Source organism: Sinocyclocheilus rhinocerous, unplaced genomic scaffold (assembly GCF_001515625.1).
Source record: "Sinocyclocheilus rhinocerous isolate Xijiao unplaced genomic scaffold, SAMN03320098_v1.1 scaffold1565, whole genome shotgun sequence".
Classification (NCBI taxonomy): domain Eukaryota; kingdom Metazoa; phylum Chordata; class Actinopteri; order Cypriniformes; family Cyprinidae; genus Sinocyclocheilus; species Sinocyclocheilus rhinocerous.
The window spans coordinates 419,579-440,263 of NW_015655464.1; the positions used below are offsets into that span (position 1 = coordinate 419,579).

Genomic DNA, 20,685 nt, shown 5'->3' on the forward strand with positions numbered 1-20,685 from the left:
TATATATATATATATATACACACACACACATACACATACACACACACAAATTTTAGCAATTAATATTGACTTATATTAATAAATGCTTTAAAAAGTTAGTTAATTTTTTTATAGATTAAAGCAATTTTTAAAGTTAACAAATTGAACCTTTAAAGCATTATACAACCGTAAAGCTTTATATCATTTTTAAAGCAAATGAAAAATTAGATTTTGAATCACTGTGAACTTTTGAACTTCGCACCGTATATAACTGTAATTTTCCAAGGAAGGTTATTGTTTAGGACGGACAGATTTCCTTGATCAGTGAATGATCATAACACAGACAGAATGCAGGTCACATATATAGTGCACAAACAAGACAAGTCCACTCTTTTCTGTTTCAGTTCTGTTACCAGCCTGTGGGAGGCAGCAGATTTTCTGTTTCTACAATAACTTCTGCTCTCTGTCTCTGTGTTCTCTCAAACACTTCTTTGCTTTTACCTGTTCATTTGACATTTTTCACATGCTCATTCTTTTGTGTTTCTACTCATTTTTCCTGAGCAGTGAGAAAGACATGGCTAAAGAGGCACGGAACTTGAACACAGCTGCAGGAAAACTCCTTCAGAGGCAGCAATAAAATGATCGCAAACACTGGATAGTTTCCAAAAAAAAACCTAAATTTAAAAAAAAAATCTTCAGTTTGATTTTGCATAACATAGATGAGTAGGGTATTTATTACTGAGTTTCAGATCCATTGCCGTTATTTCGTCTTTAAACCGGACTGAAAACTACAGATCTTGCTTCTGTGTTGCCCCTCAGCCTCATCTTTCAATATTGTACGCCTGATCCAGTGCTCCTGTCTCTAGTCTCCCTCTCTATGTTTTAGTCAAAGTAAAATGCAGCTGTTTTGGCCTGTCTTAGAACTAAGATGGCAGACATTTACATTTTTAAGTAATGGAAATGCATCTCTCTTATATCTTTACTTCTCAATACTGAAAAAAGAGGCTAGCAGGATACTTCTCAAAGTTGGTGCATTATAAAAACCATAACCAAGTTCAGTACAGCACGGGGAGACATTCCTAACAAAAATGTACAATCATTTTATACTCTATATATAAGTATGCAACACCATATTATTCAGTTAATTTTGGTTGATCTCTCAAAATTCTTGGACATGAATATTTGACCAACCGGCTTAAGTTTCATGATGTTGAGTGCTTTGATGGATGCCCAAGCTAACAAACAAACTGAGTGTGTTTATTTCAGGCATATTCAGGAGGTTATGTTAGCTTTTTTGCAAGAAATGATGTTGAGTGCAAGATTGCGTGCTTATTGTAAACTTAACTGAAATCTGAATTTGATGCAGTGGTAGTCGAGGCCAAATGTCAAAGCTTTGGAAAGATATTTGTGACACCAAGCTTTACAGATTCTGCAAAAATTGTGAACGGACTAAAGTGTATGTAGACATAATTTAGATGTGAAATGTAGTACAAACATAGCTTAATAAAAAAAAAAAAATCAGACACTTGTCAGACTACTTTGCCTTCTTGAGCTTTCACAGTTTCTGCTCTAGCCACATGCTTCCTCCTGTCCTCTCGTTGTCTTTTAAGTTCCTCCCTTTGTTCTTCTTTATGCTTTTATTATTCGATTCATCTTCATTTCCCATGGCTTTTAGTTTTCATTTCACCTCATTAAGTTAATGTGGCCCAAATTCAGATGTAAGAAGGCGGAGCGAGAGCGGGACCTGGCTGATGAGGCCAACCGACTCTTCAAGCAGGAGTTTGGAGACAAGATTGAGAGTCTGCAGGACGAGGTGGAGCAGTTACGGAGACAGAGGTACTGAGATTTACTTACTGTTGTCTACTAGTCAACCAATATATTTTGTTTCAGTGAAGCAGAGGTTATACATATATTGTTATTTAGTGGTAACATTTTATAGAAAGATACAGTTTTTAATTAGTTAATTCGGCATTAAGCATCATGAACTAACAATGAATCATCCAGGTTAATATTAGTGTGCATATACACTACTGTTCAAAAGTTTGGGATCAGTAAGTAATTTAAAAAAAAGAAATTAATACTTTTATTCAGCAGGGATGCATTAAATTTGATTCCATTTTGTCAAAATTGTTTACAAAAAAATTGTTTTAAAGGGGTCATATGATGCGATTTCAATTTTTCCTTTCTCTTTGGAGTGTTACAAGCTCTTGGTGCATAAAGAAGATCTGTAAAGTTGCAAAGACTAAAGTCTCAAATCCAAAGAGATATTCTTTATAAAAGTAAAGTGTCAACCACACCTACCTAAAACGGCTCGTTCTAACACACCCCACATGTCTACGTCACGATGTGAGAAGATTTGCATAACGCCGCCCAAACGTAACCTTAAACTGCATAAACACATTTCATTACACCAAATACACAAAATAATGTTCTTTTTAGCAGCATCATATGACCCCTTTAAATAAATGCTGTTCTTTAGAATTTTCAATTCATCAAAGAATCCTGAAAAATAATGTCTTATGGTTTCAACACTAATAATAATAAGAAATGTTTCTTGAGCAGCAAATCAGCATATTAGAATGATTTCTGAAGGATCATGTGACACTGAAGACTGGAGTAATGATTGCTGAAAATTCAGCTTTGCCATCACAGGAATAAATAACATTTTAAAATACATAAAATGGAAATATAATACAGGTTGTTTTAACTTGGAAAAAATATTTCACAATATTATTGTTTTACTGAATATATTTATATAAAAATTATAGAAATTATATAAAAATATATTAATATTATAAATTATTAGATTTAGCTAGATTAGTAAATGCTTTAAAAAAATTGTGTAACTAACATAACGTTATTGTACATTTTACAGGTCAGTTATAACAAATGTGATTAACATAAATTAATAAAAATAAATGTAGTCTAAACTTTGTCACTGATCTTATCACATCTTTAGCATGGCTTTTTTGAACCCTGAATAAAGCACAAAAGTTAGTTGTCATGGTGATTGAATCAGATGATTTCACAGTCACATTGTGAAAATGACAAACAGTTTAATGAAAGTGATATGTTGTAAAGCCCTCGTCTTTCTTGATATGATAGATGGCTTTTGGAACAAGAGCTCAGGAAATGGAGAGAGCCGCATCCTGGAGGACACATGTCTGAAGCTCTTTTAGGAAAAACGCCCCCTCAAAGAGACATGAGACAGCATGTGGAGGACATTAGAAGGGTGAGACCTGCTTTCCACTTTAGTGTCATTCAGTTGCTATCTCTATATGTAGAGTGTGCTGTTCTCTGAAATTCAGGATTGTGTTTTTATATAGGAGTTAGAGTCTGTCAAAAAAGAAAACGGTACATTGCGTACTGCACTTGAGGAAAAGTCAAGTCTAAGTTCCAGTTTGTAAGTCTATCTTAAATGCTGGACCAGTTACATACAACTCTATTTATCTACTGCAGTGTCATTAAAATTAAACTAAAACTGTCTTTTTCTCAGGACGCTGTCACATGAAGATGAACAGGTACTCTACATTTAATCACTAATTATTATTTTTTTAATCCGAGAGGTTCCCTGCAATCATTTCTTATTTATATTCATAAATTTCTCTCTTACTTGATAGGACCAGTCTCTTTGTAAAGACGTTGTCCCTTCCATCTGCCCAATGTGTGAAAACCAAGACTCTCTGACTACACCCAAGGTACCAAAGCAAAGCCATCCAACATTTAAGCAACAATAAAACTAAATCCTCCGTAAACAAATCACTGCTTTTTAAATTATTAAACTACACAACCGTTCAAAAGTTTGAGGTTTGTTACATTTATAATGTTACAAACGATTGTTTCGAATAAATGCTGTTCTTATTAACTTTGTTCATCAAAAAATCCTGAAAAATTGTAACAGTTTCCAACTGTTTTCAACACTGATAAAAAATAATAAATGTTTCTTGAGCACCAAATCAGCATATTAGAATGATTTCTGAAGGATCATGTGACACTGAAGACTGGAGTAATGGAATAACTTACACTTTAAAATATATTTAAATTGACAAGTTTACATTTATTTTTAATCAAATATATGCACATACATTACAAATACAAAAACTTTGAATGGTACTCTATATACTCTTGCTTATGATCACACGTTTTTCCTCAGTGACTAAAGTATAGCATACAGTATGATACATATTAAGCACTGTTGCTAACATTTACATTTTATGGAACATGATCTTTAGCAATAGAACTATGGAGTAGAACGCTTTTACAAGTATATTAGAGGTGTGTATAGACTGTCTTTTTAACCATTTCAGAGGCAATGCAAGAACTGCAGTGGCGTGTTCTGTGAGAACTGCATGGCAAATGAACTCCCTCTGCCCTCCTCCATCAACCCTGAACACGTGTGTGACGTCTGCTATTCTCAGTTAATGCAGCAGTACGCGTCCTCCCCATCCTGAGGGGGCGCTCATCTCTGAGCACAGACTGTTCTGGCAGTAGCTTCAACGGGTTATCCATGAAAAATTACACATCACATTTTAGATCATCAATCAGTATCGGGCATCTCAGTTTAGCAACATATCTGTTATTTTGTTAGTATATAACATTTTCCAAAAAGGGATGATTTTTACAAGCTCTTTGTTGGAAATGCTTTAAAGATTTTCGTGATTTCATATAATTCTTGAGGATGAGTGAAGCTGTCCACCAAGTGGATTTATGAGGTTCTAGTACTTGAATTGTATCCGTGCCATTCAATATTGCAAGCGGGATGATACAATAACATAAGTCACATATTAATAATATATTTTAAAAAAAGACTTATGATGGATTGTAGACAGGATAGTGTCAGCTTTTTGAAAACTATGGCACTAAACAAGGCACATACACTAACATTTTAAACTTTTGAGTCCAAAATTCATAAATTGTGCAAAAAAAGATAACAGTTCAGACAAACTGCATATTATGGAGCTTGTCACAGAGAAGACCATAATAACTCGACACTGAAAGTATGTAAAGAGATAAAAGGGTAGTTTTATGCCTGTGTAATGTATTTTATTCTTATTAGCTGAACAATAAAATTTTATTTTAATTTTGATTTCTCAGTTTAAGTCATTTTATACATGCATGAGCAAACATTTATGGCAGAATTAAAGCTTGGTGGAAGACGGGAATTGTTTGGCATGTCTGGGTGCTACAGGGATAAACAGCACTTATTTCTATCTGTATACGTATCTAGGCTTTCCCAAAGTTACAAGTAAAGCAATGCAATAGTTACTTTTTTATAAACTTTGCACACTTCCTCTACATATGACTGTTTTGTTAACATTGCGTTGATCTGAAATCAGAAATGAATATCCAAAAAGAACACAAAACAGGCGATATTTGTAAAGTTGTCTTTTAATGTTGGTTCTATGTATTCTTGTAATATACACTGAATTACTTTCATTAAATAGACTGGGCTGCAAAGACAGTTTAAATAGTTTACTTTCAACTTATTGTTCCTCCCTTGATGCTGATGAATTCAGGAACAACTCAATATATCGCTTCACTGGACAACGGGGGAAAAAAAACAAAAACAAAAAAGCTAGATTAATCATCATGTTTGTATTTAAAGGGGTCATATGACGCTATTTCAATTTTTCTTTTCTCTTTGGAGTGTTACAAGCTCTTGGTGCATAAAGAAGATCTGTAAAGTTGCAAAGACTAAAGTCTCAAATCCAAAGAGATATTCTTTATAAAAGTTAAGAGTCAACCACACCTACCTAAAATGGCTCGTTCTAACACGCCCCCACGTCTACGTCACAATGTGGGAAGATTTGCATAACACCGCCCAAATGTTCAAGCAAAGAAAGAAGGCGTAACTTTTATCCTCGCTGAACAAATGCCTCGTTTATAATGGGTTATCACAATATGGTAAGGGGCGTTGTGACATTTCCGTCACACACTTGAGGTATTCGGCCAATCACAACGCACTGGATAGCTGGCCAATCAGAGCACACCTCGCTTTTCAGACCGATGAGCTTTGTAAAAATCTACGCGTTTCAGAAAGGCGAGGCATAAAGGAGAAACAATAATGTACAGTATGTGGAAAATAATGTTTTTTTTTTTACCTTAAACCGCATAAACACATTTCATTACACCAAATACACAAAATAATGTTCTTTTTAGCAGCATCATATGACCCCTTTAACATTTTGGACCACATTTGGGTTATTTCAGATGAACACATATTGCTTACTTATATACTCTCTGTCTTTGGACATGGCTAAAACGGCATCTTGATGTGTTCTGAAGTAGGCATCTGCCTCACCGGTGGGTTGTCCGTCTGGACCATACTCTACAAGAACCTTCACCAGTCTGATGGGAGTGAAAAACTGGAACAGAAATGACACCTCAGTCATTCAGTGAAGATTATATACCGGGCAAGATCAATTGAGGTCTTATTAAGGAGTTATTCCAGTCCTCTTGACTACCTCATTGACAGCTAAGCACACAAATAATCAAAAATCATGCTGCATCTTAAATAGGATAAATTCAACATAAAACTTTACCTTTACAATGTCCTCTCCTGTGGCTTCATATGGCAGACCTCTCATGTGAATGAGGTTCTCTGTTGTTGATATAGAGCTACTGTTTGCTGTCCATAAAAATACAGATGTTCAGGACTGCACACAGTATACAACATATGTATTAATATTTCAAGCCTGGTTGTAAAGGAACGCTGTAATAAACACCTGTTTTCATTGTGCGTGGCGTGTCCTCAGCTCCTGGTGTGAAAGCTGACGTCTCATTTCGCCCTCTTCCATACTGGACGTGGATCTCATTTTTCCTGCTGGGGAAAACCTCTATATACCTGCATATGAGGGGGAAAAAACCTTTATGAACACAGATCTGAAATGAGTACATATTTCATTTGAAATCTTTTGGGATTTCTTTTGGGCAAGACACCCCATGTGATGTAACTAAAATAACTAAGAGATACCACCATAATTCCCTAGTTGATTGACTTACATTAAGAATTGCAAACATTTTTAGTATAGGCTTTTTGTGAAATGGTACGCTTAAATATGCAAGTGATCCATTATCTAATTAATAATAAAATGTTAAATGTATAAAATCAGGCACATGATATATGAAAAAACACCTCTGTAAAGAAGCTTCAGAATACAGAAGGGAATAAAACTAAAGTTTGGTGTAAGTGCTACTGAAGTGGAGAAATGTGAATGGAAAAAATTATTTTGAGAAAACAGCCTTTAAAGATATGTAATGTAACTGAAATCTATACACGCAAATAGATGAATTGCAATAAAATAAGCACGTAAATGTTTTCCCAAGTCTGAAACAACACACGATGAAAGGCATTATGGAAGTGCCTTAAAAAAATAAAAACGGTGGTTTCAAACGAAAAACTACAACAGCGTTCGTAAATAAAAAAAGAGTACAAGAATAAAGTAATACTTTGAGAATAAAGTCAAAATTACAAGAATAAAGTCATAGCAATACAAAAATAAAGTCAAAATACTTGGAGAATAAAGTCAAAATTACGAGAATTAAGAATTAAAGTTATAATATTTTGAGAGTATGGCCTATAATGCGCATGCAAATGGCCCGGATTGGGAGCATCGGGAGAAATTCCGGTAGCCTGGCAACTGATTTGAATATATGTGGGATTATTAGCAGAAATTATTCCATGTGTCATATACTCGCAGGGACAGTATGCTTGGAAATAATATTTCAAGTCTTTGAATCCATTCATTATTTGTAGTGTGCCAGCCACCCAATAATAGCAATAAGCTTTGTGTTTTTGGTACTTTTAATATAAAACAGTCTCAGCTTTCAAATTCTGTCAGTTTTATAGCAAAATACAAACAATGTGTCTTGAAATAATGTGTTTTTCACACACTCTTTAATGTGGCGTTACAGATCGCTGTATTCGCCTCAGTTTAAGCAGCATTTGATTCAATCATCTTTTCATTACAATGAGACATTAGTTTCATTAAATTATACTGTTTTTTTCTTCCATTCCTTCTGATGTTCCTTTCTGTTTATATTGTGCTATAAATTGCAATAAAGAGGAAAAACATTTATAATTTGTATTTCGTGATAAAACTGACAGAATTTGAAAGCTGAGCGGTGTTATTAAAAGCAACAAAGCACAAAGCTCATTGCGATTACTGGGTGGCTGTGCACTACAAATAATGAATGGATTTAAAGACGTGAAATGTTATCGTGAAAGTCATAAAAAAACACGTTCCCAAAAAAACAAAAACAATTATTTTGTGTCAAGTATTACTTGATGAAATACCAACCTGTTTCCCATGACTTCTCTGTCTTTCTTTAGGGCCTTTTCAGCAATTTCCTTAGTGGCAAACTGCACGAAGGCATCGCCTGAGTTTCTTCCTCTCCTGTCCAGGACTATTGTAACTCCATCTTCCACAATCTCCAACCCTGTTTCGAGAATTTTAAAACACACAAATTAGGGCTGCACAATTAATCGAATTTCTAATCGCGATTACAATTATGGATGCCACAATTACGTAATCGTTCAAAGCGGCAATTAATCGTTCAAAGTCCACTTATGTTATTCTGCGTGCTTACGATGCGTTTTTTTCCTTCTACATGTTATCTTAAGGGTTTTTCCATTGTTTTAGTTTTAGTTTTAGTATAACATTATAAACATTCATATTTTTACTTTTTTTATAATTTAAAGAAGAAACAAATCCGATGTATAGTTGACATTTGAGGCTTAATACTATAGAAAAGCACTAAAAGTTCAGTTAGTGTTTTCAGCTTGTTTATTTTCATATAAAAATACGGCATTCAGTTGCATCAAACAATGGTATAAACAATTTAATGTAAATTGTGATAATCGTAATTACAATTTCAAGGGAATAATCGACAATTATGATTTTTGTCATAATCGTGCATCCCTAACACAAATGAAGCACATGGCTTTTATCAGTGCAATGCCATTCAAATGTCACCTTTTTAAGGATCTCACCAAAGAAAAACTGAATGATGTCTTTCTCCGTGCAGCTGAAGGGAAGCCCTCTGAGTCGCACCACTTCATCTGACTCTGTAACCGGCTGTGTAGCCTTTAATATGGCTTCAGCATCTTTGCTTGTTACCTCAAACACTGAAACACATGACAGCAGTGTTCACTAAAAATGAGCTCTGTGAAAAACTTTGGCAGGTGATAAACACAAAAATAGTGCTTACCTTCAACAAAGCGCTGTCCCAGGTAATGCTTGTGCAGATCCAATGCTTTGCAAACGTCCTGCTCGTGCTCCAGCTCAATAAACGCCCGTCCCGTCGACCTGCCGTTCCTGTTGTGAATTATATGGATTCCCTCAACTCCACCTCGGATCCTACAATCTACAAAAATCAAATATATAAATAAAATGTGTACTTCACATCATGAGCAGATCATATCAGAACATCTTCAGGAGCTGGAAATCCATACATGTGGTTATTGTTGATGGAACCCTACAAAGCCTACTGTATCATATTTGATAAAATCATTTCTAAGGCCTCTGAATGATCAGCATTATAGAAACTTTGCTGAAAAATCTGCTACATGCTTTCTGCCATTGATTGAAAGTTTTTACTTTTTAATCAAGTAAAAGGCCTTTTAGTACAATTCTAAAAACGTCCACCTTCTGTTTGTGGTACACGTGTTTTTCTGATGGAATCTTTAATGATTTTTATAAAGTAAATGTAAAGATAACTTTTATATTATTATTATTTCAAGGTTAACACTTTCTCAACTGAAGTAACTTTGATAATCCATATATACATTATTATTTTGAAAAATCATATTCAGATCTGAATATCAAGTATGATACATCAGGCTTCTAGCATTTAACATTTAGCATTGGACTATATGTTTTGCCCGCCAAAATGAATGCTACAGAGCTTTGATAATAAAACTAAGCATTGACATACATATCTTACTATGACATTATTAAGAGTTACAGCGTAACAACTTATATTTACATGCATTTAATCTAATAATCCATTAAAGTGTGCCATTATAATTACTAGCTAGTGACATAAAAGGCCTTAAAAGGACACAAAAGTGACATAAAAGATAAACACCTCTCTTTATCTCCTTGCACTGGCTACCGGTTGCAGCTCGAATCAAGTTCAAGACATTGATGCTTGCATATAGAACAGCCACAGACTCAGCACCCGCCTACTTCCACTCACTACTACGAATCTACATCCCCTCCAGAAGTCTGAGATCCGCTAGTGAGCGACGCCTCGTGGTACCATCACAGAGAGGCTCAAAATCACTCTCCAGAACATTCTCGTTCACCGTTCCTGGCTGGTGGAACGATCTCCCCACCCCTATCCGGAATGCTGAATCCCTGACAATTTTCAAGCGACAGCTGAAAACTCATCTCTTTCGAGCGACGCCTCGTGGTACCATCACAGAGAGGCTCAAAATCACTTTCCAGAACATTCTCGTTCACCATTCCTGGCTGGTGGAACGATCTTCCCACCCCTATCCGGAATGCTGAATCCCTGACCATTTTCAAGCGACAGTTGAAAACTCATCTCTTTCGAAGCTACTTGACTTAATCATCATCAAAAAAAAATTCTCTCTCTTTATCTATTCCTTCTCTTTCTAGCGTGTACTTATTTGAACAATGTCTAAAAACTTGGTATTACAAGCACTTCCTGTATCTGTTTGCCTCTTTTAAGAATAATCGCTTTATGTATCCCCCAATTGTAAGTCGCTTTGGATAAAAGCATCTGCTAAATGTCTAAATGTAAATGTAAATAAAAACATTCGCACCAAATTGCATATTTTCGCTCAGTTTGAGACTCTTAGCAAAAATAAATAAAACTGAAGTGTTTTATAAGTGTGAGCTCCATATCCTCCTATATTCATATATCATGGGCCATACAAGCCTGATGTATCAAATATGATACAAAACATAAAATACACATTCAAACTTTTTTAAAGTTAAGTTATTCTTTTATATTTTATCTAAAGGTTCAATAAAGTCTTCCAAAAGTAAGGTTTTTCTGACTATTATTTCATATATCAGACATTTTAACATGATCAAGTAGGTGAAGCATGTCTGCAAAAAGACTTTTGAGTACCAGAAAAAAAGTTCATTAAGTCCTCTGCAGTACATGACCAAGGAAAACCCCTGGCCTGGATGATGAACACTTCCTTTGCTTGGGGCTCTTCACAAGGGGTGTATTTTGGTAGTGGTGGGTACTCATCTTCCTTAGACGGTGCCTAAAATATTAAAAGAATAGTGTCAGAAGAAAACAATTAAACAACGTACTGTGTCTGGAACAGTCTTTTCTGAAAAAGGTACCTCAGTAAATAGTCTTCGTTGATACACTGTCCATGGATGCTGGACTTCACGGTCTGCTACACATCTCGCTGAGCATGAATGAACATCTCGACCTCGTGCTACTGTAAACTGCGCAGTTTTAATCTGATTCCGAGCCTTCACGCATGGAAACGGCTGCTTCCTCCTGATACAGCGAACAAGACACAACAAGAGCGCGCTCCTACTGAATGCAGACATCTTGCGCTGTACAAAACTTGCACGAAAACCTAAAGTATTGAGACAGCTTTAAGTTAACGGCATGTTTCGGCCCAGTTGCCCCAAAAATCACGTTGACCTGCGGCATCAGAGGACAACGTGACGCGAACAACACGCGCCTTTGGCCTTGACAGTCCTTTCAAAATAAAAGTTAATTGTAATTGTAGTTCAAAACAGCAAAACACGTTGTTTGATTTGGAAGCAAATTATTACAATATTTTCTGAAAATGATTTACTTTTTATTAGGATGCAAAATATATTTTGTCTACACAGGCAGTATTAGATATTGTAAAGACATTTTGTTTTTTATTATCATTGTACTAAATGTAAAACAAATTATCATAATGTTATTTGGCAAATATACATTTTATAATAAGTTAACAGTTAAAAGTTATTGTCTTCTACCAGTTATTAGGTACTAATAACATTTTCATTTAAAATAAGCATTTTCATTCAAAATGAGTTCTATAGCCCATTTACATTACATTAATTCATTTAGCCGACGCTTTTATTCAAAGCGACCAAAGTGAGGAATTGAGGAACACGCGATTCACCATAAAGAAGCAAATAAACACAGGAAGTGCTCATAATACAAAGTTTCAAGTTCCGATTAGTACAAGCTAGACAGGGGGTTTAAGAAAGAGAAAGCATTTATTTATTTAAAATTATTTATTGATGCAGTCAAATGTAGACGAAAGAGATGAGTTTTCAGCTGTCGCTTGAAAATGGTCACAATAAACAGTTTTTAAGGCCAATTTAGATCTGTTTATTTTTATTAGGACTAAAAACAAATTAAACCAACATAATTTTCCTTTCAAATTTTCCCAGTCAACGTCAATTACAGTAATAGATATAGAGTTGGTTAAGAACACAATTATCAGTTGAATTCCCCAAAACGCTCTTGTATCCTAATGCTAACGTGACTCTTATTTGAGAAGAAAGTAGATCGTGATCTCGCGAGATTTGGGGCTCTGGAGAGACTTTGAATGGGAAGGAGAACTTTTGCACGGGCAGGATCAGTGTTGTTGTAGTGTTAGGGATTATAAGGCGCAAATTCTTTGCTTTTCCACCTTTCAGAAGTCAAGATAACGGACTAGTGTCAATTTCTCATCTACAGCGCATTTTATTCGAGGAGAGATGAGCTTTTTATTGTAAGTATGATTGGTTTCTGTAAATGGGAACACTGATGGCTAGTTAGCAAGCGTATAAATACTGCTTTTGTCCCGAAGCTGCCTGTACATTACCAATCCTGACTCACAGCCGTCATTTATTAGAAGCTAACTGTAATGATATATAAAAAAGATGATAGAAGCACAGTCTGATCCTGTCGCAGCAGATTAGTATGTGACCATTATAACACAAAACTGTAGACTGGCTAATGAAGAATAAATACTCAGCCAGTACATGAGGCCATCAACAGCTGCATGATCTTGGGTTTGGTTACTCCTCATTATGACTGTGCTTGGATTCATTGTACTGTAATCTGACTGTGAACACAGCTGTATTTCCCAACATCATGTCATTTATGTAAACGGGAGATGTCGTGTTTTGTGGATAGATTCCAGTAGCTTTTTCTCAAATGTGTCCCTCCATCATAACTCAAAGATGTTGTTAGTGTAATATATAATTTTTATTAAAAAATCCTATTATCATCAATGACTGCTAGTGCTACCTAATAAGTGTTCTGTCGCCATCACAAAACGTACCAAAATGATTTGACATCAAATGAAATCCAGATATGATCAGCATGTCTGGATAATTCCACTATAATCCCAGTGTACTGTATACTGTACTATACATATCCCAGTGTAGTAAGTCACAATACAATACATTTGGCTTTTAAATCTTGATTTGTTGTCAGCTGCAATCTGTGTTGTTGTTCACATAGGTATTTTTAAAATTATGCCTTTGTCTCTCTCTCTCTCTCTCTCTCTCTCTATATATATATATATAGGGCTATATTAGGGAGATGCTAACTTGGATTTAAATGTGTTGTGACAGCTAAATTATAGAAACAATTAAAATCTTTTGCTGTAAAGTCTCTAGAAGCATAAATATAATCATGTCAGCAATGAAAAGTGTAATGTATTTCTTTATTTTTCTGCTTTCCACTGAAAATGGGAAGTAGGCTGTGCTGTAAACCAGGCTGTATGATTCGGAAGATAATTCAGTGAAGCCTCTAAAATGGAATCATGGCTTCAATATTTGTTAAGTTTAATTTGATTTGTGCAAAGAGTGTTTTTCACCATTGCTTTGTTGTTAAAATAGCATAATTATGCCTTTAAAGAGTTTATGCATGCACATGTTTTCGCTTTGTGAAGACTGGAATTCCCCATCTGACTTCTGCTTGATGCTCTGATGCAGTCGCCTGACTCAAGAAAATATCATTATATGGGTAAAAGGTAATGTAATTTGGGTCCATCACGACCTGAAACTGGGTCTGTTCTGATCCTCTTTATTGTTGGCTTGAACATGTTGGTCAGTCAAGTGAGTCCTTCAGAAGGTTTGCCTGTATTTGTTTATCACTTCCAGTGTCCTTTCGTTGTTTGCTGTGCAAATTCTGTCCTGTTTGTGTCTAAACAGGTGGACATACTGAACAGAGCAGCTGTTGAATTGGTGAAGACAGGCTCACTTTGAGGTGTTGATATAGACCAGTAAATGCACATAGGCTTGTATGGTCAGCTCAGAGGAGGAGTTACTTACTGGGTTTTATGGAGCTGCTTAGGTGTCAAACTTGGGGAGTTTTATATGTATAGTCTTCAGGAGGTGTTGAACACCTCCATGTAGAATTTTTCACTATCCTTGTGGCTTGTCCAAAGAGCTATCAGTTTTATAAAGTCAAAAGCAGCTTTTAGTAGCATTGGTACCACATTTTGGAGTGACACTTTAATAAAAGCAAAAAGAAAAGTATTTTAGGTACAAGTGATTTGAATTTGTGTTGTTTTTGGAAATAAAAACACTGCTGACTTCATTAGATTTTCTAGTCAAATGTAATTCCTCTTCTTCATGAGTTTAATTTTAATAGATAAATGTGCTTTGTGGATCAAACTCCACAAATTTGAATCAAATAATCCAAACAAAAAGCTGTTGAAAGAACATGTTTAATATTATTTAGTAATGTGACAACTATACATTTTTAGCATTTCATCAGATGCCCTGGATTGCAATTTTCATCACAATATATATAAAAAAATAAAAATAAAAAATATGCCACAATAATTGTAGCTTCTGTAATTTGCAGTAAAGAAGGCACATTTATCAGAGGTTTAGATCTAGCCTACCTTTTATATTTTCCCTGTTGTAAAGTGGGTTTCTAAATGTAAAAGTCCAGTGACTTGTAATTTTGCTTGACCAAGTTTAGTATCTTTTGGTTCAATGTAAGTTTGCAGCAATTATTAAAGTCTAAATATCTTGCGTTTTTACTCTTCTACAGTGGAAGCCGCTCGTCAAAGACGTTCAAGCCGAAGAAGAACATTCCCGAGGGCTCACACCAGTATGAGCTACTGAAGCATGCAGAGGCCACGCTGGGCAGTGGGAACCTGCGCATGGCTGTCATGCTGCCCGATGGAGAGGACCTCAATGAATGGGTGGCAGTCAACAGTAAGCATGTGACTTTAATTTAGGAAAAAGCATGCCTCAGCATGTGCTTAAAAGGCTGAAAATTTACTGTAGTTTTAAAGGTTTTTATTTTTTGTTCGTTCTGCTGCTGCAGAATTAAATATTACATCAAAATACCAAAAAAAGCGAAAAAAATGAAATCATATGACATTACAGTGCAGTTAGTTCTTAATTGTACATAGAACTATATTTGTCTTTATTATTCATGTTTTTCCTTATTAATAATTGTAGATACAACCTCAGGCATCCGTCCTACCAAGCACATCTCAGGCTAAACATATATGCCACATTCAGTTTCATGGCTTCAAAGAAATAGCTCCCGAAAAATAAAACATATAACCTATTTGCCCTTAATATTACAAATTTTGTAAAATATCAGTTTGTGTACAAATGCTAACACCTAAAAAATTAGCTAACACCCTTTAAAATAGGTACAGTCAAAATCAGGACTCTCGTGTGTTTCAAGGGGTCGTCCCATTAACATCCATTTTATAAGGCCTGTTTGTAGGTCAGTTTTGCAACATTTGCTTGGATTCATTCATACCCCCTGGCCTTCTTCTATTTTTAACAACAGAGACAGTGGAGCTATCTTAGATTATAAGCCGCCGGGACAGAGGGCTGAATACAGACTCGGGCAGCGCTGTTGTTGCTAGGGTTTAGGGTTTCATATAATTGCTGCAGCTCATGAAATATTGGGTGTACCCAACTTCTGCTATATAATTAGAGCTGGCTTTTCCAAACCCCTTGAGGTTTGTGATGGAACTGCGGGGGTAGATATTTATGTTGCTATTTTTTGGAACAAAATATGATTATTTCATACAAGGTTTTTACATGGTTAAAGATGCTGGCATAGGTTTATATTATAATGCTGTTTCATGTGCTTGTAGCTGTGGACTTCTTTAACCAGATCAACATGCTGTATGGGACTATCACAGACTTCTGCACTGAGGAAAGCTGCCCACTAATGTCTGCTGGACCTAAGTAAGTAATAACATGGGGTTTATCATGTGAAATATTTATCATGTGGAATTAGTCTCTTAATACAGTACTGTAATAATGTGGAATATTATTGCAATTTAAAATAACTGTTTTCTATAATATATTATAGAAATATATTATAATCTATAATATATTTTAAAATGTTTCTTTTTTTCCTGTGATTGCAAAGCTGAATTTTCAGCAGCCTTCAGTGTCACATGATCCTTCAGAAATTATTATAATATGCTGACTTGGTGCCTTACGCCTGTTTCACACCGCAAGCCTGAGCTTCCCATCAGCATAACTATCGTCACTGCGGCTGCAGACTCGCAAGAGGATTCACACTGGAAGCATTTGTACAGCGTCACAGCAGCGGCTCCAAAGCTACATATTTCTTTACAAAGACAAATATCAATTTGTTTTTAGAAGTTAGTCAGTTATAAACTTGAAAGTTTTAAAGTCTTGAAAGTTTGTTAACACGGGGATTCGCATGTAAATGGTAAACAACAAACACAACCAAGAAAACAGCTCCGATCATGTCATTTCAGACGTGCTTTTTATAATACACCTTACTTTTACCCAAACTGAATCATTAAAAACAAGCTTAACTGGGTAAATCTTCTATAAATGTTTTTGATTCTTCATTTTCTTTTCTGGCATACTTCATTTCTTGTTAAAAGAACAAAACTAGACATGCTTATTTTGTGCATTTTTAGCACTTTTTGTGTGAAATCATATTTATTTTGTCCATCAAAAGTGTGCTGTCGCTTTAATTGAGTGGAGCAGTGCAGCCACTCTGCAGCAAAACCATTGCTTCAGTGCTGCTCACGCGACGCTCCTGCTTGACACTCACACGCTGCTCCTGCTCCCGGTGTGAATGCACTCATTTGTTAACATGCACGGCAAAAAAATGATGCTGCTCACATATCGCTCATGCTTGCGGTGTGAAACCGGCCTTAGATAGATTTCTTATGTTGAAAACAGTTGTGCTGCTTAATATTTTTGTGGAAACGGTGATGCATTTTTAAAAATAATTCTTTGATGAACAGAAAAAAAAAAAACTGTCACTTAATCATTTTATTCATCATTCATTTATTCATCATGCATTCTTGGTGAATAAAAGTATGAATTTCTTTACAAAAAAACCCAAAAAATTTTCTGACTGGTAATGTGGATTTTAAAAAGTGCTTGCATGTTTAATGTAAATTAAAAAAAAATCGATTTCCTTTCACTTGTTTCTTGTATGTTGTCTGCAGGTATGAATATCACTGGGCCGATGGAACCAACATAAAAAAGCCAATTAAATGTTCGGCTCCAAAGTACATTGATTACCTGATGACTTGGGTCCAGGATCAGCTTGATGATGAGACACTTTTCCCTTCAAAAATAGGTGTGCTTCTCCTTCAGTTTTCTTGTGCATGATCTAGAAATTTGGCATGCTTTTTCTTTGTAGAGCTCATTATGATCATGGAGGGATTTGTCCACATGGTGGCGATATTAAAGCATCAATAAAGCATGCTTTAAAAAAATTCAGTCTTCTCAAGGACACTAATGACCATTTCCACAGCATATATTCTACTGGTCATTTGGTCATCCAGCATTCTGTTCTGCGTGGATTCTAAAACTAAGTTGTTTTTCTGTGACATTTATAGGGGTCCCTTTCCGAAAGAACTTTATGTCGGTGGCCAAGACCATTTTGAAGAGACTCTTCCGTGTTTACGCTCACATCTACCATCAGCACTTTGACTCTGTTATCCAGCTGCAGGAGGAGGCACACCTCAACACCTCGTTCAAGCACTTTATCTTCTTCGTTCAGGTGTGTACTTGTGGCCTTGAAATGTGTGAGTTGGTGTTTGGCTGAATTTTGCTTATCACAAGGAGATGAATGTTTGGCTACCTCCAATATAAACATTTCTCTCTCTTTTTTTTCAGGAGTTTAATTTGATTGATCGGAAGGAACTAGCACCCCTTCAGGAGCTGATCGAGAAGCTCACGTCCAAGGACAGATAAATCTGCTCTTAACATCAACATCTTCTCTAATTTTTCTGTACAGGCAGCCCGGCTTTGTTCTCTCTGTGTTTGACAGGTGTGTGGGAATGTTTCCTTCAAGAGTTGGGAAAAGACTGACTGCAAAAAAACTAAATAAAAATCCTCTCGATAAGCCACAACTCAACCATAGGTCAAGGTCATAGTGGAATTACTTCTTTTGACGTCATCTCAAACATGATCTAAGTGCCTGATATGTCCACTTTCAAAATTGCTACTTTGTATAAAAGCGCTACCACTGTTATAAAACTTCTTTATGATTATGCTTTTGAACTTTTTTTAGGAGTACATTAATGTTTATTAGTGGTATGTTCGCTTTTTTTTTCCTCGTAATGGATTTATTTAGAAGTGCATAGATTTAAAAATACTGAATGAAGCATTCATTGATTTTTCAAAGAGATGAAGATGTCTTGGCTTCTCTTAAGTACTCATTTTAACTGCTCCCTGTGTCTCGTGACATGTTTGGGATTTCCGTTATTTATTTCAATGGTAGAACTGCTTTGTTCACTTCAGATTTTTATCCAGCCCTCAATGAATCTCTCCTTATTGTAACACATTTCAGTCATTACTGAATAACATTGGGCCCACAGTTAGCCTGCCAATGCTTTTAAACCACTACATTACATTTGAATAAGTACTTACGTTGATGAACCAGATTCTCTCCCAGACGTCAGGGCTTTGTCTGTTAGAAGCTGGGATGAAATGAGCTGACTATGCAAGATCGGTATGTCCTATTTTATCTATTTTTTTCATACACTATAAAACACCAGGGTTTTACATGCTTCTATTCACAGATGTGGAAACCACGGGCACCTTTTAAGCGAATAACAACAATAAATCTAATGGGAAAGATACATTTTTCTCTAGATCTTAATTAAGCTGCCCCAATCTGAATTAGTATTTCAAATTTCACTTGAAACACAGGCTAAATTATGAGGAAGTGGATGCAAGTTGTGTTAAATCTATGATTGATTTGATTCAAACTTGATGCTAGTTTAATAACTTTAATAACTGTTCCTTATTCAACACACACTTCTATTGCTGTTAAAATAGTTGGTGGTCCTCAGTATAATTTAAGCAGTGCATATGTTTGGTCTTTACAAAGTTTCACCCAGTGAATGTTTATTTTTCTGAATGTTACAGAAAATGTGTTATTCTGAATAACACATGCTTAAAATGTTTCTCAGAGATTTTCACATCACTTCAGATTGATTGTAAACAAATGTACTAAACATTTTTGATGGCGAGTTGTAAATACTGTAAACAGAAAAGGTATGCAATTGGAATAACACGAGATGTGTAACTTGCTGAACTTTTATGGTACAATGCTGAATACTGTTTAAAGGAGAATAAACCTGTTTGAACAAAATTTGGTGTTGTGTTCTTTGTTTTAATAGTACAAGCAACAGTATGTATTTGCTTTTTCTTGAATGAATCATACTAGTTATTGCTATTACTAAAAATGGCAATATATGTAGAATTATAAAAACATCTGTACAATGATGTATGTATAATACTTTTCGTCCCAAATTAATATGCAATTTTTGTATATTATATAAATAAGCAGGGGCTGGGTGAGATCCAGTTTGTCCAAGAAAAAATACTTCACATAAAGTGTACTTATTATTTTAATACTAGTCTGGCCTTTCCCATAACCCCTCCTTTAATCAAATAATAAAAAAAAAAAGGTAGGAGCACATGGTAGTCTCATTTGGGTGTGACATAATCTGTAGTCTTCATATCAATTTAAACCTGTCAAGTCAACTTAGTCATTTGGTTCATCCCTCAGGTCTGTGGTGTTGCTAATCATTTTCTTGTCCTGGCTAATGTTGGTTGAAATTAGACGTAAAGCACAACAATCAGTCATAATCTATGAGCTAGTATCAACCCATTACAATGAGAAAGTTACTTCAGGTGTGTTTCTGAGGATTGATGACTGAAGGCATTTGCCAGTTGTTTTAAATGTGAAATAGCAGTTTCTATTGAGTTCTTTCATCGTTTGAGGACTTTTTGAGAGATTGTGAGCTCTCTGTCAGCTCTTTATTTCTAAAACCTGGGCTCTCACAAGTCTTCAGACGGTCAACGCTTTCAGGGAAGTCAAGGTTGTTTTGAACTGCAAACATCAGCTTTAAAGTTGTTCTCACAGAAGTTCTTTGCATTTTAAAGGAGGTTTGGGGGATCAGAAAACTTCAGTTTATGATCTCCTGGTCATGTTTATCCTCCACTTAGATCTTAGCAGTTCATCTTAACGAAACTTGTATTTTGAAACTGCATGAGTAGGGTTGAGCCAGTGATCCTCAAATCTGGCTCGCGTGATCCACTTTCCTGCAGAGTTTAGCTCCAACCCTGTCATCAAACAAACCTACCTGTGATTTTCTAATGATCCTGAAGACATTGATTAGCAAACTCAGTTTGATTAGGGTAGAGCTAAACTCTGCAGGAAAGTGGATCTTGCGAGCCAGATTTGAGGATCACTGGGTTGAGCAGACAAGTAGACATCTAC

General features: G+C 35.5%; 3 protein-coding genes across 9 annotated transcripts in view; 2 read left to right on the top strand and 1 right to left on the bottom strand.

The window, feature by feature from the left end:
* Positions 1-5,040, top strand: part of LOC107718333 (protein RUFY3-like) — a 16,493-nt gene extending 11,453 nt beyond the window's left edge. For 4 of the 7 annotated variants that reach the window (XM_016525367.1, XM_016525368.1, XM_016525370.1 and 1 more), the window contains 6 exons: positions 1,696-1,815; positions 3,085-3,211; positions 3,306-3,382; positions 3,476-3,500; positions 3,600-3,677; positions 4,287-5,040. In XM_016525367.1, coding sequence (XP_016380853.1) covers positions 1,696-1,815; positions 3,085-3,211; positions 3,306-3,382; positions 3,476-3,500; positions 3,600-3,677; positions 4,287-4,430 — 571 coding nt within the window. In that variant the 3' untranslated portion in view covers positions 4,431-5,040. Of the gene's footprint in view, positions 1-543; positions 646-1,695; positions 1,816-3,084; positions 3,212-3,305; positions 3,383-3,475; positions 3,501-3,599; positions 3,678-4,286 lie in introns of those variants that run through there. The other 3 variants (XM_016525369.1, XM_016525372.1, XM_016525373.1) reach the window with 2 other exon arrangements.
* A 337-nt stretch (positions 5,041-5,377) lies between these two features.
* Positions 5,378-11,650, bottom strand: LOC107718334 (heterogeneous nuclear ribonucleoprotein H2-like). Its single transcript, XM_016525374.1, has 9 exons — positions 11,307-11,650; positions 11,083-11,224; positions 9,190-9,345; positions 8,972-9,106; positions 8,280-8,418; positions 6,705-6,823; positions 6,522-6,607; positions 6,209-6,344; positions 5,378-5,518 (listed from the first exon to the last, which is right to left on the bottom strand). Exons 1-9 carry the CDS (start codon positions 11,520-11,522, stop codon positions 5,463-5,465), a joined length of 1,185 nt encoding a protein of 394 aa, XP_016380860.1. The 5' UTR covers positions 11,523-11,650; the 3' UTR covers positions 5,378-5,462.
* Positions 11,651-12,478: 828 nt separating this feature from the next.
* Positions 12,479-18,839, top strand: LOC107718335 (MOB kinase activator 1B). Its single transcript, XM_016525375.1, has 6 exons — positions 12,479-12,691; positions 14,974-15,140; positions 16,046-16,139; positions 17,393-17,526; positions 17,789-17,952; positions 18,069-18,839. The coding sequence occupies exons 1-6, from the start codon at positions 12,678-12,680 to the stop codon at positions 18,144-18,146; spliced, it is 651 nt and encodes a 216-aa protein (XP_016380861.1). The 5' UTR covers positions 12,479-12,677; the 3' UTR covers positions 18,147-18,839.
* The last annotated feature ends 1,846 nt before the right edge of the window (positions 18,840-20,685 follow it).